The sequence below is a fragment of the Salvelinus fontinalis genome, chromosome 38, assembly GCF_029448725.1.
Source record: "Salvelinus fontinalis isolate EN_2023a chromosome 38, ASM2944872v1, whole genome shotgun sequence".
Taxonomy (NCBI): domain Eukaryota; kingdom Metazoa; phylum Chordata; class Actinopteri; order Salmoniformes; family Salmonidae; genus Salvelinus; species Salvelinus fontinalis.
In genome coordinates, this window is record NC_074702.1 from 15,561,757 (window position 1) to 15,586,219 (window position 24,463).

The following is a 24,463-nucleotide window of genomic DNA, read 5'->3' on the forward strand; positions in this document are numbered from 1 at the left end:
GGTGTTGTTGTATCTCTCTGCAGGGTGATGGTGGTGTTGTTGTATCTCTCTGCAGGGTGATGGTGGTGGTGTTGTATCTCTCTGCAGGGTGATGTTGTTGTTGTATCTCTCTGCAGGGTGATGGTGGTGTTGTATCTCTCTGCAGGGTGATGGTGTTGTTGTATCTCTCTGCAGGGTGATGGTGGTGTTGTATCTCTCTGCAGGGTAATGGTGGTGTTGTTGTATCTCTCTGCAGGGTGATGGTGGTGTTGTATCTCTCTGCAGGGTGATGGTGGTGTTGTTGTATCTCTCTGCAGGGTGATGGTGGTGGTGTTGTATCTCTCTGCAGGGTGGTGGTGTTGTTGTATCTCTCTGCAGGGTGATGGTGGTGTTGTTGTATCTCTCTGCAGGGTGGTGGTGGTGTTGTATCTCTCTGCAGGGTGATGGTGGTGTTGTATCTCTCTGCAGGTTGATGGTGGTGTTGTTGTATCTCTCTGCAGGGTGATGGTGGTGTTGTTGTATCTCTCTGCAGGGTGATGGTGGTGTTGTAGTATCTCTCTGCAGGGTGATGGTGGTGTTGTTGTATCTCTCTGCAGGGTGATGGTGGTGTTGTAGTATCTCTCTGCAGGGTGATGGTGGTGTTGTTGTATCTCTCTGTAGGGTGATGGTGGTGTTGTTGTATCTCTCTGCAGGGTGATGGTGGTGGTGTTGTATCTCTCTGCAGGGTGATGGTGGTGTTGTTGTATCTCTCTGCAGGGTGATGGTGGTGTTGTTGTATCTCTCTGCAGGGTGATGGTGGTGGTGTTGTATCTCTCTGCAGGGTGATGGTGGTGTTGTTGTATCTCTCTGTAGGGTGATGGTGGTGTTGTTGTATCTCTCTGCAGGGTGATGGTGGTGGTGTTGTATCTCTCTGCAGGGTGATGGTGGTGTTATTGTATCTCTCTGCAGGGTGATGGTGGTGTTGTTGTATCTCTCTGCAGGGTGATGGTGGTGGTGTTGTATCTCTCTGCAGGGTGATGGTGGTGTTGTTGTATCTCTCTGCAGGGTGATGGTGGTGTTGTTGTATCTCTCTGCAGGGTGATGGTGGTGGTGTTGTATCTCTCTGCAGGGTGATGGTGGTGGTGTTGTATCTCTCTGCAGGGTGATGGTGGTGTTGTTGTATCTCTCTGCAGGGTGATGGTGGTGTTGTTGTATCTCTCTGCAGGGTGATGGTGGTGTTGTTGTATCTCTCTGCAGGGTGATGGTGGTGTTATTGTATCTCTCTGCAGGGTGATGGTGGTGTTGTATCTCTCTGCAGGGTGATGGTGTTGTTGTAGTATCTCTCTGCAGGGTGATGGTGGTGTTGTTGTATCTCTCTGCAGGGTGATGGTGGTGGTGTTGTATCTCTCTGCAGGGTGATGGTGGTGTTGTTGTATCTCTCTGCAGGGTGATGGTGGTGGTGTTGTATCTCTCTGCAGGGTGATGGTGTTGTTGTATCTCTCTGCAGGGTGATGGTGGTGTTGTTGTATCTCTCTGCAGGGTGATGGTGGTGCTGTTGAATCTCTCTGTCTGTGCGTTGAACCACACTTTCCCTCTCTCTGCCAAGTCTAGATCACCGCTGGGTTGCAGGACTTGTTTATCAATAACAGAAGACTGGGACATGCTGTCCTGTCCTCTAACCATTGTTGTTATTGTAACCCACCTGTCAAGCAACCATTTATTACGTGTTAAGGTTCAAAAGTTTGTCTGATTGATGGGAGTCCTGAGGTGATTAATTAAGTCTGCTAACTCATGATGAAAGAGATGCTGTAAAGTTGTTCAAAATATCAAAGGGATTACAAAGACACAGAGAGTAAAATACAGACAGAGTAATATGCAGACATGGATGACTGCACACAGGAGTTCAGGCAATCATAAAAACACACATGCGTCACACACACACACACACACACACACACACACACACACACACACACACACACACACACACACACACACACACACACACACACACACACACACACACACACACACACGTGATGTCTCACCTATGGCATCTCCCTGCTCGTGCACCATACTGGCCAGATCTCGCATGATTTGGCTGACATCCAACATGTCCCTCTGAAAAGGAAACAGACAACGAAGGGTTAAATAAATGCATTCTACTCCAGAGGTCATGGGCCATCCGCATTCCCGGGCTTTCTTCTTCTATATTCCTGATGGATTCCCCAAAATAGACAGGGATATGTAAGTCAAAGCATGAAACAATTTCAAGAAATATATCGAAACTACTCTCTGAGAAGTTAACGGTTCAATGCAGCCATTAAAAAAAAATCAGAATATCAAATCATTTCTGGTTAACAATTAATAAGTACTGTCATTGTTTCAATGAAAATGGTCAAAAATAATAAAAAATAGTTTCTTAGCAAAAAGGCATTTAGCATTTTATTAGTCTATTAACTTATAACGCCTGGTGATGATGCCAGGCAGGCCAAAACTCCACAAATGCAAAATGAGCTGAAATTTCAAGCTGTCTTGTCAAACAGCTCTTACACTAAAAGGGAATTATCTTCATTTCCACAATTTCACAGTACTATTCCAACCTCATATTGTGGAAATATTTATAAAAGACAGCTAAATCTAGTTTTTGACTGCACTGCCCCTTTAAAAATCCACCACGCTAAGCCCATTAAAAACTAAATGTAAATTTGTCTTTCATATAAAACTTTTTAAACATGTATGAACACAGTAATTGATAGTGTTGTTCACTTCTGTTTTCGTTTCAGTGTGCAGTCTGGCCACTGCAGAGAGAGGGAGAATTACCACACTGGGTGACCTGCACTTTTTTACCTCATCGCCAGTTTTCTGAATCTGTTCACTGTGTATCAGCTCAAAGCAATATGAAGGCGTATAAAACCTCTGTCTATCTCCTTCTCACAGGTCCCCCTTTCCTCCATTATAGCACCATGCAATCACAGCTGCGTTTGTATAGCCTCACCCACTGGGCCATCCATCACAGGTGTCTGATATTGCTGTGGAAACTGGCAGCAGCCATCCTGGCTCTTGGCAAACACCATCTGGTTGGATCCAAAATGGCCTCTGGCAAAACCTTGTGACGCTAAAGACTTTCTTGCTGCTTTCGTCTTTGGGCAACCCTCTCCATCACACAGGAATAGAATAACAACACATTTATTTTACCTGGCAAAGCAGTTGCTGGCAATCTGAACTCAGTTCATTCCAATGACAGAACGCTATGACAAAGTCATAAGTGAGAGTGTGAGTAGAAGAGAGAGAGAGAGAGAGATTGAGAGAGAGAGACTAGCCTCACTAGCCTCAGCCCTCACCTAAACTTAAAAACAACAAACAAAACCTCATCCAGAGACATTACTACTCCACTGAGACTAGGGTTGGTTTGGTGATGCTGATTGCTGTTGGAGACAGAGTGGTCGTTCCACCAATTCAGTGCCTTTTAAGAAGTGTAACTTGGTCAAATTATTTTTTGATTTCACCTATTTTTTACATTCTGTCATAAAGAGCACATTTTCAACTTCATAAAAAAGGTAAAAGAGGTTAAAAAAAGGAATTCAGTGCCAAATAATGTAACAGGGTTGACCGTAACAGGGTTGACGATGTAATCTTAAATCAGCCATGAATCCCCTTATGACAGGGAGAATAGAAGCTGGTTGTGTGCAACAGGGAGTGGTAATTTAATGCAAGTTTTACAAAAAAAGGTAATTGCTAAAACATTTCTAGCCTGCCTATCTACATCTAGCCTGCCTATTTGTTCAGATCCCTGCCACCCTGGGGGTAGAGTGGTAGTGGACAGGCTTAGGGCCAGATGTGTGCCCTTTTCCATGTTTTATAGGGTTATATTAAGCTCATGGCCACTCTTCCACATTGGCCTCCCAGCGCCTGGTTCACTCGGTTTTAAACAGGAGGTCCTCAGTCTACCCACACACCCACCCCAACAACCATACATAATGTCCCACAGAGAGGGTTGACCCATGCTGGGATGGGGACAGGCTATGCTCCATATGCTCTGCGGCACTTCCTGTACGCTTTGAATTAATTATCAACAGACAAAAGAACAATGACCTCAAAAGACAACCAGAGTCCTTTGAAAGACAAATGTTGGGAAAAGGTCTTAAGGTATTAGGAACTGGAATCCTACTCTTACCCAAGACTATTCGTAGTTGTCCCGCCCAGATCTGTTTCATCTGTGCTTGTGCTTGTACCCACCCCCCTCCAGGTGTCACCCATCTTCCCCATTATCGCCTGTGTACTTATCACCTGTGTTCTCTGTTTGTTTGTTGCCTGTTCATTTTGTTTTGTCAAGCCTACCAGCGGTTTTCACCCTCTGTTCCTGTCTCGCTTTTGTTCCTGTTTTCTTGTTTTTCCCAGTTGTGAACTGTTCTGCCCACCGTCCTATACCTTTGTCCCACTACTCTGGGTTACCAACCTCTGCCTGACCTGATCCTGAGCCTGCCTGCAGCCCTGTATCTTTGTCCCACTACTCTGGGTTACCAACCTCTGCCTGACCTGATCCTGAGCCTGCCTGCAGCCCTGTATCTTTGCCCCACTGCTCTGGATTATCGACCCCCTGCCTGCCTTGACCTGTTGTTTGCCTGCCCCTGATGCTGTAACAAACATTTATTTCATTTACTACTGCATTTGGGTCTTACCTGAAACGTGATAGTAGTCTTGCTAGCAATTCAGCTCCTCTTTCATAAATCACGGTGGTGAAGAAATTTCCCATGTCAGTTTGTCTATAGTATGCAGCGGTGTAAAAATATTTGCAAGTTCTACTTAAGTAGTTTTTGGGGGTGTCTGTGTATTTTGGGGATGTATATATTTTAGAATACTTTTACTTCACTACATTCCTAAAGAAAATAATGTACTTTTTACTCCATTCTCAACACCCAAAAGTACTCATTACATTTTGAATAGTTAGCAGGACAGGAGAATTGTCCAATTCACACACGTATCAAGACAACATCCCTGGTCATCCCTACTGCCTCTGATCTGGCAAACCCATTAAACATACATGCTTCGTTTGTAAGTTTGAGTGTGCCCCTGGCTATCTGTAAATAAAAAAAACAAGAATAGTGCCATCTGGTTTGTTTAATATAGGCAATATGAAATGATTTATACTTTTACTTTTGATACTTAAGTATATTTAAAACCACATACGTTTATACGCTTACTGAAGTATTTTACTGGGTGACTTTTACTTACGTCATTTTTTCTCTGAAGGTATATTTACTTTTAGTCAAGTAAGACCACTGGGTCATTTCTCCACCAATGAGAGTATGTCGAAGTCACGGGAGTCAGTAGTTTGACTCTTCATGTCAATACCACATCTGTTATGGTGTTTCTGTGATGCAATTGACAGTCAACAAACAGAGCTCTTGTAAGAGGCAGAGGGGCCTGTCTTTGTTTCATGTGAAATAAATGTCAGACAGATGCAGACATCAGTTCCATCTGACACAGAGGCCACCGTAACAATACCAGACACACAATTAAACTGTACGCTGAGATAAAGGAGACAAAAACAAGCGGCTGATTGACAAGTCCACAAGGTCGCCACCGCTGTTCCATTCCTCATGTTCCTGAAGTCTAACAAGAGTCTGGGTCGGGATGACACCGCCAGAAATTAGATCTGACGATTGGCTGATATGAGCATTGCCATGAGAGATTGCAGGTTGAGTTGATTCCAAAGGCTTAGCGGTGAAGACAAGACCAGTCGATTGGCTGATAGTGCACGGATAGTGCTTTAGTGCACACTAAATAAGGAGGAAGTGGAAGAATAGGACTGTATTCTCCTCTGTAAAAAGCTGATGTATCCTGTGGGATCCATCCCAGTTATGGCTCATATATAATATGTTACCAAATGTTAAACATGAGGATCAAGATCACAACGGAAAGGAAATAGTTTGCCCATTATGTTTTTAAACAGTCATTGTCGTGCTGAGATGAGGGACATATGAAGCCTTGGAGAAGAGAACAAATGCATGGAGTCCCAAACAATGACTCCGTTTTCAACCAGGACCAGCAAAACTCTAGAAGGACATGAATATGCTGGAATTGAAGTTCCTGTGAGAGTTAGAGTTGACCGGGTGTAGAGATCACCTCTGGTGTCTGCGGAGTGGAAGGGACTCAACTGTGGGTTAGTGAAGCAAATAATACCCTCCTCCTCCAGGTAAATGATAGCAGCACCAGAAATAGGACCTAATTGGGTATGCAGCTCAGCCACGACCAACGAACGCAGCCACACGGCTCAAAGCTCTGATGAGTGCCTGGCATTGGCACCGCCCCATGAGGAGGAGTCTGGGAGATTCAGGGCTTGCTCCGTCACCCTCCAACAGGTGAGCCACCCACCTGTCCTTTGTGTACCAGCCGAGGAACGAGAGCATACCTGTCAACCAGACTGGAACAGAGGAGAGAGAGAGACAGAGACAGAGACAGAGACAGAGACAGAGACAGAGACACAGACAGACAGACAGACAGACAGACAGACAGACAGACAGACAGACAGACAGACAGACAGACAGACAGACAATAGCTCTCTGAGGATTTTCTATAAAATCGATACTTTTTGTCTGAACATAGATGGGGTAATGCTATGTATGTTGATTCTCAGGTGCAGACAGACACTGGTTGAAGAGATAGACCAAGTCATTACTGCCCTGCCATGCCTGTTCTCATCCTGGCACCTTGAGGTGATGTTGTATTCACCCTGCACAGGCACATTACTCATCATCTGCTGTCAACACTGCTCATTTCTCCTCCCTTCTTCCCGCTGCACGGTCACTCATTTTCTCCTCCCTTCTTCCCACTGCACGGTCACTCATTTTCTCCTCCCTTCTTCCCGTTGCACGGTCACTCATTTTCTCATTTTGAAAGGACGGCTACTTCTCTTCTTTGAAAGCTCAGAGCCAGTCCATTTTCTGCTATGACTTTCAATCAAGCAGTCAATTTGAATAAAACGCATTAACCATGATTGATGTGTCACGCCCTGATCTGTTTCACCTGTCCTTGTGATTGTCTCCACCCCCTCCAGGTGCCGCTTATTATCCCCAGTGTATATATCCCTGTGTTTCTTGTCTCTCTGTGCCAGTTTGTTTTGCCAAGTCATCCAGCATTTTTTCTAGCTCCATTTTTCCCGAGTTTCTGTTTTTACCTAGCCCTCCTGGTTTTGACCCTTGCCTGTCCTGACACTGAACCCGCCTGCCTGACCACTCTGCCTGTTCTGACCTTCGAACCTGCCTATCCCCTGGTACTGTTTGGACTCGGACCTGTTCACTGTACCCCTGCCTGTCCTGACCTCGAGCCTGCCTATCGCCTGGTACTGTTTGGACTCTGACCTGGTTTATGAACTCTCGCCTGTCCCAGACCTGCCTTCTGCCTACCCCTTTTGTTATAATAAATATTGGAGCTCAATCATCTGCCTCTTGTGTCTGCATTTGGGTCTCGCCTTGTGCCCTTATATGATGGATTGTGGCCTTTCTCCCTGTCATTATCAATAGTTGAAAAGGAATCTTCCGTAGACTAGATACAAAGGCAGTTTACTGTAGCTGTCATCACCATTACATGAAAGTACCTTGAAATCACCAACCCCTTATGACAAGGCATTACAACACTGACGATCATGTAAATCCATTCTACAACCATCTAGATACCTGGAGGATGAAAGTGTGAACCAACAGACTTCTCTCTCTCTGTCCTGCACCCTCCCCTTCTCTCCCTCCTTTTCTCTTTCTCTCTCTACCATTCTCTCTCTCTTTCTCTCTCCCCATCCTCCATTTTCTTCCCTCCCTCCCTCTCTTTCTGATAAATGTGTTAAGCACTGCTAGAAAATTCTCTCCATATCTAACCACCCCAGCCCAAAGGCATTGGGCAACAGGACACAGTGTCACTGCCACAGCAGAAAAACTGTTAAGCAGATTTATGTGCACACTTACTGGTGAAAAGAAGAGGGAAAACGATGACATTTTCTCACATGCACTGTCTTTCAAAGGGCTGGAGCATGATATGTGTCTTTTTTGCCCTTGCTGAGTAAACGGTTTAGAATGTAAAATCAAATGTTGCCTTTCCTTCAGCTGTCCAAAGACCTACAACCCCAGAACACACACTAAAGAGATGCACATCACATGAACCGAATGACAGCCAGAGGCATGGCCAGAATGACAATATTTAAGGGGGTTTATTTCCATTTGAAGGTTTCCTGTTGCGTGGGTCCTGTTTGCTGAAGGTTTGTGTTGAGGTTGTGTTGTGATTTATATTGTGTATTTATTACATTCATATTGTGATTTATTTTGTTTGTGTGTCTCCATGATGAGGATACGGTATGTCATTGTGATTTCTTCTACCACAATACGGTCAATTTTAGGGAGGTGTGTATTTCATATGCATAGCCTTTTATGGTGAGATTACCTGTCCAAAATTGTAATCAGTAATGAAATTAATGGATTACCCAAGGTCAGTAACGTAATCTGATTATTTTCTGTTACATTAGAAGAAGACAAAAATATCCATCAGACACATTTGGTGTGTCATCATAGTGGTGTCTGACTTGTGGTCAGTTCGCTCATTTAGAACAAACTTTAACTTGCACCTTTTTTGAATGCTGAATTGAATGTCATTGAGAAAACAGAAAGGTGTTTTAACATATTTTTTCACAAACATCCTTTCTGAATTTAAAAGTAATCCAAGATGTAATCATCTAGTATTTCAAAAGTATCTGTAATCTTATTACAATATTTTTGATGGTAACGTGACTGATTACAGTTTTTTGTAATCAGATTACATGTAACTGATTGCATATAATCATCTGGGGATCCTGCAACATCCATGGAAGTCCCATATATTCCTACAGGTCTGTGCTATGCAGACCATTGATGTTGCAGTTTGTTCCTACACATACTGCAAAATAATGTGCAAGATTTAAATCAATCTGTTTTTCTTTTTATGACCACACCTGAGAGCTGCATCTAGCGCATGCTATCTCTGCATGCTATCTCTGCATGCTATCTCTGCATGCTATCTCTGCTCGCTGCATGTAGGGGGTGCTACCTATCTCCAAGGGCAGAGCATCAGATTCACTGTCCTGTGGATGCATTGGTAGGAGAGACACGCTTTGCCGTTTTTTTACCTCTTCACAGGGCCAGGTGTTGTATTCAGATTCCCCTTGAAAGCTGGCCTCTGCTTTGCCCTGAGCTGTTTTTTGAATTATTTTTGATGAAATGATCTTCGGCGTCGACGATCACAGTGTGTGTGACGGGCAGCTGGGAGCTGACAGTATAGATGGTACAGAGGCAGAATAAACCTCTGCCACCTAAGCCTGATACTACCTTATAGTCTATCTTCTGTCTCTCTCTCTCTAAGCATTTATAATAATATCATGGTAGTCAAGGACGATAGGCCTGAATTGATTTACCCATCCCAGAAGAATGTTAAACATAGAATGACTAGAACAGTGTTAAAGCCTCTCAGACCACAGTAATCTGACTGCACCTGTAAAGGACGTCACACTGCTTGCTTAGTGGGCACCACTTCTTCCTGATTCACACCGAGGCTCGAACCCAGGACCTCTGCCTTGCTATCACACGTCACCGCCCTCCTAGAGAGTCTTACCAGTCGGCGCCACGCAAAAAGCTAGCTATTCGCTGGCGCAAGTGGGGACACTTCAGGCTGAGGAGTACGTTTCACACATCCCCATGTGCTACACATGGGTCCATCCAATATGGTTATTCTTTTTCTATGGTGTCAAACTCCTCCTGACTGATCCCAGTGTTGGTGTGTAAAATGAACAGCAGAGTATCCTTAGTGTAGGTAGCGGACCGTCAGTAGGAGAGAACCACTGTAACCTCCCATGTTCCCCATTGGTCCCTGTTTGAAAACTGCTGCACTCTTTATCTTCCATTCACAGCGAGAACGTCTTGCCTGAGTGCACACACACACACACACACACACACACACACACACACACACACACACACACACACACACACACACACACGATGGCAAACAACCCAAGGCAACAGATCAACATGTTTTTGTCTCAGAGGGGAAGTGCTGATACTGTTCTCCTTGGATAACAGCAGACAGAACTGATCTTAAGGTCCTCAGGGAGATGGATGAAGAGAGGGGAGACAGAGTGGAAGAGGAGAGAATGAAAGAGGAGAGATAGAGGGGGGGGGGCTTTGGAGAGATGGGGGTGGGGTTATGGATAGGGAAAAGCACATTGTCAGATATTATTAGGCTCACCAAGGTACACCATCAGGCCCCTTAGCACCTGCCAGGGAAGTCACTCTGACATTTATCTGTGTGGGTATGACTAAAACAGAGGCCAGACAACCCTGTCTGAGCTACCAATCAAGTGAATCTCTCCATCTCAGTGCCTTTCTGAACAACCAATTATCATGACTACCTCCATCTCCGACCGCTCCACACAAATTAAGCTGTAAGTGGTGTCTGAGGCTCATTCAGTAGTTTGGTGCTTTTGTACCACTCAATGAGGACAGATTGATGCTGCTACTTTTCCAGTCTTGTTCGGAAAAGGCTCATGCGATGTGGCTAGATGAGGTGATTCTGAACATCGATGTTAAAACTTCTGAAATGTCTGACTCTGACTACAGATAGATACAACTCCCCCAAAAGTATTGTTATTAGTCTTCAAGTCTTTTCACACATTGCAGTGGATTGTAAACTCCCTTCAGCTGGAATGGGCTGTATCAAGGTGTCATTTCTAAAGCTGTGTGAAATTCTGGTCTCCTTTCTTGAATGATGTCCATATGTTGTTGTTGATTAAAGCAATTAGTGTTTCTTTTTCTTCTCCCAAGTTTTCTCCAAAGAGTACACAAAATACACAGAGGGACCTATAGGATAAACCTAACGTCAGGAGATGCCGATGACAAATATCTGAAACCTCTCTGAAATCAGACCCATTTAAGTCACCCACAGCGGAGTGATCCTGTCGTTTAGAGTTCACATCTATCTGGTTTCACATCTGTCTCAGACACCGGCGGAAGAGAGGGAAACAGCTGTTTGGGTGGAATCAGACCTGATTGCATCCTAAATGCTACCCTATCCCCTATATAGTGTGCTACTTTTGACCAGAGTCCTATGGGTTTGTTGTGCATTAAATATGGAATAGGGTGCCATTTGGGACGTCACTCTGTAGTTACCTGATGTGATGCTTTGTATTTCAAAACGAGCCGTGAAAGGAAGTCTGGTGAACATTGTGATTCCATCCACACTTAGGTAAGAGAACAAACAAGCCCGTAAAGGCGCCTAGGTAATTGGGTAGCGTTTAATATGCAGAAGAGATGGTGAAAATGGCTTCAGTACTGAGACATAATACTAATAGGTTGCCCAGATGGGAGGTGGAGTCTGGGATTGGCTGAGTGTCTATTTACTAAAGTAGAGTGTTTTTTATTGACCTCTCTGAAGACAATAGCGTCGGGGCACTGCACTCTCTGGCCACTTTGTAAACGACAAGCTTTATCACAATGTTTGTTTGTTTTTTACTTAGTTATTTCTGAGTGTTTCTCTGTCTCTCCATGCAATCTACGGATACTCTGGGCACTTTGGCTGGAAAGTGTTGTAATTTTCAAAACAACTCGACTAAAGACACGGCTACCAGCCCAAAGCTGATGCTGGATAGATGGATTACTGCCCTTACTACTGGCAAATAGATTACCTCAACTCTCCCTTTGAACACTGCATTCTTTAGATAGCAAACCATTCATTTGAAAGCAACAGTGCCATTGGAAAGTAGAAGGTTTTTGCCCGTTTCTCCTCAGGAACACTGAGACGTTAAGGCAGGGTGTTGTAAACTAAGGTACAGCATGTGGATGTCTGAGCTCCATACCTCAATCTGCAGCAGGGCCTCTTCTCTCTGGCGAAGGGCCTCCACGTCTTCCTCACTGATCTCTGAGAGGAACGCTTGCTCCTGTCCATCCTTCTCGGAGCTCTCTGCTGCACCGCCAAACAGGGGACCCCCCTCCTCACACAGCTCTGAAAATGGAGTCTGGGGACTCTGTGCTCTCACACACACACACACACACACACACACACACACACACACACACACACACACACACACACACACGCACACACACACGCACACACGCACACACACACACACACACACACACACACACACACACACACACACGAACAGACAGACAAACAAACATGTAAACAAGAGAACATTATAATTAGATTTGTTTTGAGAATACCAATCTACATTGCTTCTGTCTTGCACCTCTTTCTCTCTGACTCCACTAATGGTCTAGGCCAGACAGTGTGATTCACAGCCCAGGGCTAACCCCTGGCTGACTCATGGTCGTCTGTGCTTGCCATGATCTGAGACACAGTACCCGAGTCAACCGGAGAGGCCAGACAGTGGGGGGAAAACATCCTGTACACCCGGAATACAATTTCACCTTAACACAACTAGAATGTTTTACACTTTAAATATATCACTCTAGACAGCTACCACCCCCTCTTCACACCGTTTTCCCAAGTTCAATCAAAAAGGACTAGGACCCCTTTCTTCTCTGTGCAGACAGTTTACTGAGCTCGCTCTCCTTTCAGCACACTCAATGGAAACGTGGGAGTCGGTCACTGAAAGAGGCCCACATTGATCTGCTAATTTTGACCCCTAATTGCATATTTATGCCATTGATAAAACCCTGAGGTGGCTTTTGTTTTTCCTGCCCACAGTGTATCCAATCATCCTGTCGTTCCTCCCTTACTGTGGGTAGCTTCTTCAGTACGGAGGAGGGAGGGGCTAGACACAGGGGCCTGTGTCTTTGGTCTGCCCACTCAATGTGAACCACACAGCCTATCTGCTCTGCCTTCTGTGCTGTTCTTGCTTTTTGTTGTCAATGAATATGCACCATCTGCTACAATAGTGTTACTGACATCCGAGGTATAGGTCTCTTGGCCGGGCTTTACTAAATTACAGACCAACTGCTTTTCCCTAAAACTGCAGAAATGTAGTGATTTGTGAAGAAATTCACATTTATGAAAAAAGGAATAACTTTTGCGGTCCATTGAAGTTTCTTTCTTCACTGAAGATAATCACTGTTACGTAACCTGTCCTTATATCTGGAGTCTGAGACGTTTTCCTCTTGAGCCAGCATAATGAAAAGACCTTGATGAAATTGATTCAGCAGAAAATAAGCCTTAATACATAAGCCTCTGGTGTCCTGGTGCTGTAGGGTTCAGGGGTGTGTAAGGAGAACCTTGATACCTGAGTTTGTGTATTCTCCAGCGGGTCATTTGAGCTCAGTATGATTTCAAACGAGAACTTTTTCAGGGGAAGTTAGGGATAATGTGAAATATGTTTCCATAACATCAACATAAGTTACAGCTATTTGCATTGATTTTCAGGCAACGCTCTACTTGACATGATCGTACTGATATTATTCCAGGACATTACAGTGAAACCACGAGGAAGTATACAAGGTTAGATGGAGATCAGGCAATGACAGCCTAGCTACCAGCATGAACAGCTAAATGAGACATCACTGTAAAGAAAAATATCTGGTTGTTTTTACAGTAACTTACTGGCAGTCAGTTACCTGTAAGTTACTGTAAAAAAAAGGTTCTGTATGTACTTTACAGTAATGTATTGTTAAACATTTATTCTGAATGTACGGCAATATACTGTACCTTTTTTTACAGTAACTTACAGGTAAGTGGATGCCAGTAAGATTCAGTATACAGTGACACAGTGTCACATACAACACAGTAACACTACACAGTGCATCATAAAGGATGTCTGAGTTTCTCATTAGCTTTATTGAGTGCTTTTGATAAGGACCAGTGCAGTTTTCAGTGTTGTTATTGCCGGTGTGATATATGAATAAATTCAATCATGATTTAATTGTATTGTGAAGAGGTAAAAAAAAAATCCGCTCAGTCCCTCTTAGAACTCATAGAAATGTGACACCTTCAAAATGATTCACTGTTCATTCATCTCTGACTTACAACAAATGACTTTGGTGTATTGTTGTTTTAGTTGTCTCCTCTCCTGTCCCCAAAGGTGTTCTGAGAAGGATATATATATCTCATGTAATCATTTGTCACCACGGGAGACAAAATACTCCTTAGATTTGGGGAAAGAACGACGGGTTACACAGAAGAGAGAGAGAGAGAGGTCTCCAGACTCAATGCTTTCTGGTGTATCAAAATGATACCTGTTATCTGACCTCAAGCCCGTTTTAATATGGTATAGCCCATGACTATATGTATAATCATAATGTAGACATACTAATTGTCATGATTTTCCACTGTATGTGAGTCTATTTCTGTGATGTCTGACTGAATATAGATTGGATTATAATTTTTCCATTTTAGTAGTCTGAAAGTGATGGTTACCAATGAAAGCATAAAAAAGGTGGATGGATAGAATCATCACATGGTATCAGAGTCCATCTCTTCCTTTTTTACCTCAAATTATTTTTTATCTAGTTCTTCTGGGCTATACTGTCTGTGGCTCGTATACAATACCAACCTATCTGTTGTCTCTTCTCTCTCTCGCTCTCTCTCAATCTTTCTCTCTCTTCCTAACTTTCACCTGCCTCTCTTCCTCAGTGAAAAAAAGCAGGATCATCCTATCACAGATCTCTTATCATACCTCCTCCTCCCCTGAAGGGATGGGAAGATCTGTGTTGATGTAGTCGGGACAACTTTGTCCTGCAGAATGTACATATAACCCAGCTCAAACCCATAATGTGTCTGTCCCTTTGGAACTTTTCAACTGACATAAAAATACAGATAATGTGTTGAACAACAGTGGCAGTACTGAAGGGACTTGGATGTATAGCAAATATATTGTCTGGGAGTGGAGAGAAGAGAGGGAGAGAAAACAGAAAGAAAAGGGAAGAGAAGAGAGGGGGAGAGAACTGAAAGAAGAGCGAAGAGAAGAGAGGAGACACTAGACAAAGCTTCAAAGAACCTCTTATAAGAAGGCAATCAAACAAGGAGAGCCAAGCTTATTATCTTTGTCTCTAATGAGCGTTGTCACCTTCACAATGGAACAAAGGCCATTGTGAAGAAGGTACAGACTGATACACTGTGCATCAAACTCACCTGCTTCATTTCTGTCTGTGCCGGGGGTAGCAAGGCCCTCGAACGGTCTGCAATTTTCTGAAGAGACACAAGAAGAGAGAGAGCATGAGAGAAGCATTTAGTTCATATTGTCAGACATACTGTATATTGCAGCCGTGTATTGCAGCTCTTTATTTTTCATGTCACAAGGTCACCATTCTCTATAGAACAACACCCCACTAAACAGATGAGAAGACATGAGGCAATGCAAGGGAACCTTTTGCAGATCTCCATAGCGTTGAACCGACTCTGAGAGTTCTGTCTTAAGTCTAGTCAGGCGAAGACGATCTTGCTGTGAAAACAAGAAAAGAAGAACGAAGATTAGTGACAATTATCTTAATTCCTGTCTCTGCTTCTGTGTATTTAATTAGATACAAAGTCTGGAAGAATAGATGAAAAAAGCTTTTTAACCCGTGTAGAGCCAGTGATGATGTCAGAGAGTTGTTTGATGAGTTGACTGGTGCTGGTGATGACTTTGTTGGTTTGCTGCTGTATAGAATGTCTGGAATTGAAGAGAAAGAGAGCCAGAGAGAATGACATAAATACATAGAGAAAGAAAGGAAGAAAGAGAGTGAAAGAGAAAGCGAGTGAGATAAAGAAGGAGAAAGTGAAAGAGAGAGAAAGAGACGCACATAGTCTTTAGCCTCTAAGGTGGTATTAGTGAGGTTATTCTCGGGGTCGTGAACTCTGGAGGACGTGGCAGGACATGGCAGCTTTTATCCCCTGGCGCTGGATTCTAGAACGGACAGTGTGCATTCTGGGCTGGCTAGGGCGACCTCTCAGAGTTCCATAGGAGAGAGTTAAGTTCAACCAATTAAGTGAATCAATATTAACGACAGTCTGACAGAGCAGAGGTAGGGCTAGGCCCTATCCAGTGGCACAGTGAGGGGCGCTGGGTGTTCTTTCTCTGCCAGGGATGAACAAATAGGAGCCACCCAGGCTTTCACCGTCAAAAAACACAGCAACTTACAAACTACAGTGCTGCCCAGTGGTGGGAGGATTGAAGTGCACTCATTATGGCTACAGCTTTCAGCCAAGGACAATATGGATTATTATGTTGAACGAATGAATCCCAATTATTGTCTACAATCATATTTATTATCAAATAGTGGCAATGGCGATTCAATCGAAAAGTATAATTTTAGACAATTCAACTTGTCAGTCTGTCACTCATGGCGCAATTGGCCAAACAGTACATTGTGAAGACAACACAAAAAGATACATGCCCTCAGTAAGTTTACTGATTTCAGACACTCTTGTAATTGTGGAAATCATATTAAAATCTCTGATAGACAATAGTCACATTTACATGCTCAAAAACATGTTCTTGCACTAATATCAGTCCTGGCTGCCTGTATCTTTTCACATTTATTTTCAACGTCTCCTCCTAAACACTCCTAAACAAATTTACTGAAGCATCTCTGGGTCATTCCATGAGAGTAGTGCCTTTTGCGTACCTTTATTATCAGTCTAAATTGTGCACCAATATTGCATTTTAAACTCCTGCAATATTACATAAAATGTCCTTTAATATAGACCACATGAAAAATGCAATACATTTCTTCTAGGGAGATTGTAAATCACTTAATCCCCCAAATAATCTCAACATTTTCACCATCCTTGTAAAGCCCTAGTTACTGTCATTTCTGAAGAATCGTATTTATTTAATGTGATTAGTGTCCCTCATTCTAAGGTCAACCCTATTACATTGTCACGCCCTGACCTTAGTTATCTATGTTTTCTTTATTATTTTGGTTAGGTCAGGGTGTGACTAGGGTGAGTATCCTAATTTGTCTTGTCTAGGGTTTTTGTATATCTAGGGGTTCTTGTCTATGTGTAGTTGCCTGTTCAGCACTCCTTTGTATAGCTTGACGGTTCGTTTTGTTATTTTGTTAGTTTTGTTCAGTGTTCATTCTTAGAATGAAGAAGAATGTACGCATACCGCGCTGCACCTTGGTCTCCTTCTTACGACGACCGTGACAGAAGAACCCACCATAAAAGGATCAAGCAGCGTGTTAAGGAGGAATGTACCTGGGAGGAGATTTTAGACGGAGCAGGAACCTGGACGCAGGCTGGGGAGTATTGCCTTCCGAGGGAGGAATTAGAGGCAGCAAAAGCGGAACGGCGATATTACGAGGAGAAATACCAATGAGGTAGGCCACAGAAACCCCAAGAAGTTTTTTTTGTGAGGGCACATAGAGCCAGTCAAGGAGCCGGATGAGGAGTTTAACGCAAGATTCCGGAGAGAGGTTCTAGCATGGAGAGCACTGCAGAGCAGGCGTGCTGGGGAGCGTGTGACTGGTCAGACACCGTGTTACGCAGTGATGCGCACGGTGTCTCCAGTACGCATTCATAGCCCGGTGCGCTCTATTCCAGCTCTTCGCACTTGCCGGGCTCAAGTGAGCATCCAGCCAGGACGCATTGTGCCAGCTATACGCTCTAGAGCTCCAGTGCGCCTCCACAGTCCAGTACGTCCTGTGCCCTCTTTCCGCACTCGCCCTGAGGTGCGTGTCCTCAGCCCGGTACCACCAGTTCCGGCACCACGCATCAGGCCTCCAGTGCGCTTCCACAGTCCAGTACGGCCTGTGCCTCTTCCCCGCACTCGCCCTGAGGTGCGTGTCCTCAGCCCGGTACCACCAGTTCCGGCACCACGCGTCAGGCTTCCAGTGCGCTTCCACAGACCAGAGCTTCCGGCGACAGTACCCAGTCCAGAGCTTCCGGCGATAGTACCCAGTCCAGAGCTTCCGGCGACAGTACCCAGTCCAGAGCTTCCGGCGATGTTTCACAGTCCGGAACCTCCAACGACGGGCCACAGTCCGGAACCTCCAACGACGGGCCACAGTCCGGAACTTCCAACAACAGGCCACAGTCCGGAACCTCCAACGACGGGCCACAGTCCAGAACCTCCAACGACGGGCCACAGTCCGGAACCTCCAACGACGGGCCACAGTCCGGAACCTCCAGCTACGCTCCCCGGCCCGGGGTCCCCAGCGACGGTCCCCCGTCCGGGGCCTCCGGCGATGATCCGCAGTCCAGAGCCTCCGGCGATGATCCATTGTCCGGATCTATAAAGGCGGAGGGTTCAGTGTAAAGAGGAGGGGCGGCGTCCAGAACCAGAGACGCCACCGAGGGTAGATGCCCCCACGGACCCTCCCCTATAAGTTCAGGTTTGCGTTCGGGAGTCCGCTCCTTTGAGGGGGGGGGGGGGGGGGGGGGGGGGTACTGTCACGCCCTGACCTTAGTTATCTATGTTTTCTTTATTATTTTGGTTAGGTCAGGGTGTGACTAGAGTGGGTATGCTCGTTTTGTCTTGTCTAGGGTTTTTGTGTATCTAGGGGTTCTTGTCTATGTGTAGTTGCCTGTTCAGCACTCATTTCTATAGCTTCACAGTTCGTTTTGTTATTTTGTTAATTTTGTTCAGTGTTCATTCTTAGAATAAAGAAGAAAGTACGCATACCACGCTGCGCCTTGGTCTCCTCCTTTTGACGGCCGTGACATACATGAACTGAATCTCATTATAATATGGTGAAACTATTCCTTTTATATGTTTTTCTCTTAAAGAAACTATAAACAAATCATAGTCTAAAAGCAAGTGAGCTTGTTCTACTCTTTTTGGACATTTTCTGGTGTTTTATGGTGCAAAACTGAGCATAACACATCATCGCTGCTACCTATAGATATGCAGGATAGAAATATTTTAGCAATTACCTGTTTTTTGTGGAACTTGCATTAAATTGCCACTCCCTGTTGCACACAACTAGCTTCCGTTCTCCCTGTCATAAGGGAATTCATGGCTGATTTAAGATTAAATCGTCAACTCTGTTACGGTCAACCCTGTTACAGTCAACCCTGTTACAGTCAACCCTGTTACAGTCAACCCTGTTACAGTCAACCCTGTTACCATCAACCCTGTTACCGTCAACCCTGTTACCGACAACCCTGTTACCGACAACCCTGTTACCGACAACCCTGTTACATTATTTGGCACTGAATCGGCACTTACTATGGTCATTTCTTAAATTTTACCTCTTGTTTTTATGAAGATGGAAATGTGTTCTTTATGACAGAATGTTAAAATTAGATGAAATCAGAAAATGTTTTTGACCAAATGTTACGATCGTCGATGGAAGGATCGGACCAAGGTGCAGCGTCGTAGGCGTACATTTTAATTTATTAAAAGAACACCGAAAAAACAACAAACACGAAACGTAACGTCTAGTAGGGCTAAACAGCACAGTACCAAAAACAAGATCCCACAAACTACAGGTGGAAAAAAGGCTGCCTAAGTATGATCCCCAATCAGAGACAACGATAGACAGCTGTCTCTGATTGGGAACCATACCCGGCCAACAAAGTAATATAAAACATAGATTGCCCACCCTAGTCACACCCTGACCTAACCAAATAGAGAATAAAAAGGATCTCTAAGATCAGGGCGTGACACCAAGTTACACTTCTTAAAAGGCACTGAATTGGTGGAACAACCACTCTGTCTCCAACAGCAATCAGCATCACCAAACCAACCCTAGTCTCAGTGGAGTAGTAATGTCTCTGGATGAGGTTTTGTTAGTTGTTTTTAAGTTCAGGTGAGGGCTGAGGCTAGTGATATTGTGTTGAGGCAACATGGTGGATGGAACTGAACTGGTTGAAATTAAACTGTCTGTGAGCTCTTATGACCTTAGAAATAAGCAGTCTGTCTCAACAGAACCCTGCTGTCTCTCTCTCTCTCTCTCGCAGTGCATGCTGGGTGTTTTTTGGAGTTTGAGTGTTTGGTGTGGAGGGCTCTATCCTAATTAACTTTCTTGATTCTTATCTTTACATGTAATTTTCTATGGTGGAAGGTTAATGCAATATTGTTTTTAGCGGTATCCAAAGTTTTTTTCAAAGTTAGGGTGGAAGAGGACAGAGTAACTTTCCTGGGGTTTGGAAGGTGTGGTGTGCGCGATGGCTTCTCAGCCTAGCGCGGAGGAGACGCTGTCAATACAGCATGGATTCAGGTGTGTTCCTGAGAACAGAGTTAAGGTGGAGGAGGTTCTGCTCGCGGTCGGTGAACAGGTAGGAGCTGAATTTATACATTCTGCTTCTAGAATGAACAAAGCTGTGGTTGTGTTCATGAAAAGAGGCTAATTGCTAGCGGAATATTTGTAAGGGATGTGTTGGTGTCAATTTCACCTCTCTCTACCTCTTCAACAAGAGTGGTAGTGGCAAATTTGCCTCCGTTTATTACGGATGATCAAATCAGGAAAGAGCTGAGTTGTTTTGGTAAGTTGGCTAGCGGTTTTCGTGTACTGTCAGCAGGATTTCAGGCAGATGCCGTTAAACACGTTGTTTCGTTCCGGAGGCAAGTGTTTATGTTTCTGAACAACAATGAGCAACAGCTAAATGTGCACTTTAAAGTGAGGCATGGGGAGGGGCTCTATGCAGGGTTTGCCAGCACAGATAGTCTACGGTGTTTTGAGTGTGGGGATTTGGGGCATAAGAGCTTTGCGTGCCCACATAAAGATCGTAGACAAGGTGAGGATGCAAGCGCCAGTGGAGGAAATCGAGGTCAAAGTGCAGGGGGTAAGGAGATGCAGACAGCAGAGGCTGGGCCTATTCAGGCTAGAGATGGTGGTGTAGATGAGGCTGGGCCTAGTCAGGATAGAGATGGTGGGGTAGCTGAGGCTGGGTCTAGTCAGGCTAGAGATGGTGGGGAAGTGGAGACTGGGTCTAGTCAGGCTAGGTGGGGAAGCGGAGGCTGGGTCTAGTTATGCTATGGAGGGTGGTGTAGATGATGCTGGGTCTAGGCAGGCTATGGATGGTGGTATAGCGGAGGCTGGGTCTAGTCAGGATTGAGATGGTGGGGTAGCTGAGGCTGGGCATAGTTATGCTATGGAGGGTGGTGTAGATGATGCTGGGCCTAGTCATGCTATGGAGGGTGGTGTAGATGATACTGGGTCTAGTCAGGTTATTCTAGTGGATGAGGAGAGTATAGTGGGGAAGTGTAAGAGATTAGGGGGGAGGAGGAGAGTGTCAAGCGGAAAAGGAAAAAGGGTGTGGACAAAGGCACCATGGAAATGTTGCCTGTTGCTGTGGGTGAGGCCCTAACCAGAGAGAAAGGGTAGGTGGTCAGGGTGGGAGATAGAGATGAGGATGAAAGTGAGTCTGAGGAAGAGGATGATGAGTTATTTTTTTCAGACTCCTCTTCAATGGGCCCGGAGCTGACAGCCAGTCAACCAGAGGGGTCTAAGTACACGTTGAGAGAACTGACAAGGTTCCTGAATGAGACTCAGGGGAAAAAAGTTAATCTTGAGGCTTTTTTTTCTGATCCTAGAAAGTTTGTAAGATCAGTACAACATGCTATGAGAAACGAGGGGCATGGTGTCCTCTCACCCAAGAAACGGTTTAGGTTGAGGAAGTGGGTCACAACAGTGCGTAAAGGTTTACCTTCAGACACTGTTTAAATGTTTAATTTCTTTCTGACACTGGGGCTTTTTGAGCTTTGCTATTGGTCTATTTCTCTGCTGGCTTTTCTCCCACTTCTTATGGAGACTCTCTTCGCGTAGGCTCGCTCAATATAAATGGCGCCAGAGATGCGGGAAAGAGGAGTGTGTTGTGTAAATATGTAAAACCAAAAAAGGTACAGGTGTTGTTTCTGCAGGAGACGCATAGTTATGTGGTGAATGAAGTCGATTGGGGGCTCTGGTGGAAAGGGGCAAGTGTGTTGAGCCATGGGACAAATCTTAGTGCAGGGGTGGCAGTCCTTTTTGCACCGGGTCTGCCTGTAAACATTTGCTCCTCAAAGGAGGTGTGTAAGGGTAGGCTGCTTGTTGTTAAAGCAGAAATTCACAACATGGGTTTTGTCTTTATAAATGTGTATGCGCCTAACACAGGGAGAGAAAGAGGGGTTCTATTTGGGAGTCTTAGACAGGAACTCTCACAGGTAGCGCCTGAGGAGACGCTGGTGGTCGGAGGGGACTGGAACTGTACAATGGATTTGACAAAAGACAGAAATGGGGAAGAGCCTCATTCAGTGTCAGTGGGAGTGTTAAGGGACATCATTAACTTCTTGACACTAGGGGTGCGCCATTTTGACTTTGTAATAAATTGTTCCCAAATTAAACTGCCTCGTACTCAATTCTTGCTCGTACAATATGCATATTATTATTACTATTGGATAGAAAACACTCTCTAGTTTCTAAAACCGTTTGAATTATTTCTCTGAGTGAAACAGAACTCATTCTGCAGCACATTTCCTGACCCGGAAGTGGAAAGTCTGAAATCTACGCTCTGCTTTTCTTCCTGCCTATACATGGGCATGAAACGTAAGAGTCTACGTTCACTTCATAGACCTTCCCCTGGGTGTCCAGAGGCTGTGAGAGAAGAAATTTTGTGTTTATCTTGGTCTGATGTTGAATACAGGCTCTTTGTATGACGTGTCCCTCATTTCCGGTACTCTGAGGAGCACGCGCTGGACAGTGGGATTGCCTTCTGTTTAGCTGCCGTTATGGATGACCAATATCTCCGGCTTTGATTTTATTTGATACATGTGACCATATCATCGTAAAGTATGTTTTTTCAATATAGTTTAATCAGATTATTGACATTTTTTTCGGGAGTTTTGCCGTGTTCCGTTCTCTTCCGTTTGTTGATATGGAGAGATCCGTGCCACCCGGCTAGCGCGCGTGCTAAATGAAGAGGGAAAGTGTCCGTTCTGAATCCAAACAACGACTGTTCTGGACAAAGGACACCTTGTCCAACATTCTGATGAAAGATCAGCAAAAGTAAGACCCAATTTATGATGTTATTTCATATATCTGTTGTAGTCGCCGGCGCCCAAGTGTTTCTGGCTATTGTGCTAAGCTAATATAACGCTATATTGTGTTTTCGCTGTAAAACACTTGATAAATCGGAAATATTGTCTGGAATCACAAGATGCCTGTCTTTCAATTGCTGTACACTATGTATTTTTCAGAAATGTTTTATGATGAGTATTTAGTTATTTGGCGTTGGTGTCTGCTTTCGGTGCAATTTCTGACTGTAGCTGCAATGTAAACTATGATTTATACCTGAAATATGCACATTTTTCTAACAAAACATATGATATACAATAAATATGTTATCAGACTGTCATAGTGGCTATTTATATATTTATTTGGTCGAATTTGTGATAGCTACTGATGGAGTAAAAAACTGGTGGAGTAAAAAAAGTGGTGTCTTTTGCTAACGTGGTTAGCTAATAGATTTACATATCTTGTCTTCCCTGTAAAACATTTAAAAAATCGGACATGTTGGATGGATTCACAAGAATTATACCTTTCATATGCTGTATTGGACTTGTTAATGTGTGAAAGTTAAATATAAAAAAAAATAAAAATTGAATTTCGCGCCCTCCACTTGAGCTGGCTGTTGTCATAAGTGTACCGACGTCGGGCTGCAGCCCTAAGAAGTTAACCTGTTTGGGCTAGAGGGGCAGTATTGAGTAGCCGGATAAAAGGTTCCCATTTCAAACGGCCTCGTACTCAATTCTTACTCGTACAATATGCATATTATTATTACTATTGGATAGAAAACACTCTCTAGTTTCTAAAACCGTTTGAATTATATCTGTGAGCAAAACAGAACTCCTTTTGCAGCAAACAGCAAACAGGAAGTGGAAAATCTGAAATCGATGCTCTGTTCTAGAGCCTGCCTATTAATGTCCTTGATATTTATTAGTATAGATGCACTTCATACGTCTTCCACTAGATGTCGACAGGCATTGAGAGAAGAAATGGAGTGAATAACTTGATCTGGGGTCGAACAAAAGCTCTTTGTATGACGTGTCACCAGTTTCCTGTTTTCTGGAGAGCGTGTGAAGGGACCTGGTTTTGCCTTCTGTACAGCTGTCGTTATAGACGACTAATATCTCCGGCTTTGATTTTATTTGATACATGTGACAATATCATCGTAAAGTATGTGTTTTCAATATAGTTTTATTAGATTATTGAAATTTTTTCGGGACGTTAGACGTGTTGCGTTGTGTGCCTTTGTTCAGGAAGGAGAGCTTTGCGCCACTTTGCTAGCTTTCCGTGCTAATTGACTGGAGAAGAGGACATTCTAAATCCAAACAACGATTGTTCCCGACAAAGGACCCCTTGTACAACATTCTGATGAAAGATCGTCAAAAGTAGGACCCATTTTATGATGCTATTTCATATATCTGTCGAACATGTGAAATAGTCGTTTGCGCCCAGATTTTGGGTACTCTCTCGCTATACCTAAACTGGATGTCGTAATGAAGTTATTTTTAGAATTCTAACACGGCGATTGCATTAAGAACTAGTGTATTTATCATTTCCTATACAACATGTATATTTTAGTAACGTTTATGTATAGTTATTTGGTCAGAATAGTTGAGTGC

At 44.1% G+C, this 24,463-nt stretch overlaps 1 protein-coding gene across 1 annotated transcript in view; it reads right to left on the minus strand.

Moving 5' to 3' along the window:
- LOC129837170 (t-SNARE domain-containing protein 1-like) overlaps positions 1-24,463 on the minus strand; it is a 170,301-nt gene that overhangs the window by 81,718 nt on the left and 64,120 nt on the right. Inside the window, exons 5-9 of the mRNA XM_055903090.1 lie at positions 15,493-15,583; positions 15,299-15,373; positions 15,064-15,120; positions 11,831-11,998; positions 2,007-2,079 (exon numbers count right to left, since the gene is read on the minus strand). Coding sequence (XP_055759065.1) covers positions 2,007-2,079; positions 11,831-11,998; positions 15,064-15,120; positions 15,299-15,373; positions 15,493-15,583 — 464 coding nt within the window. The remainder of the gene's footprint in view (positions 1-2,006; positions 2,080-11,830; positions 11,999-15,063; positions 15,121-15,298; positions 15,374-15,492; positions 15,584-24,463) is intronic.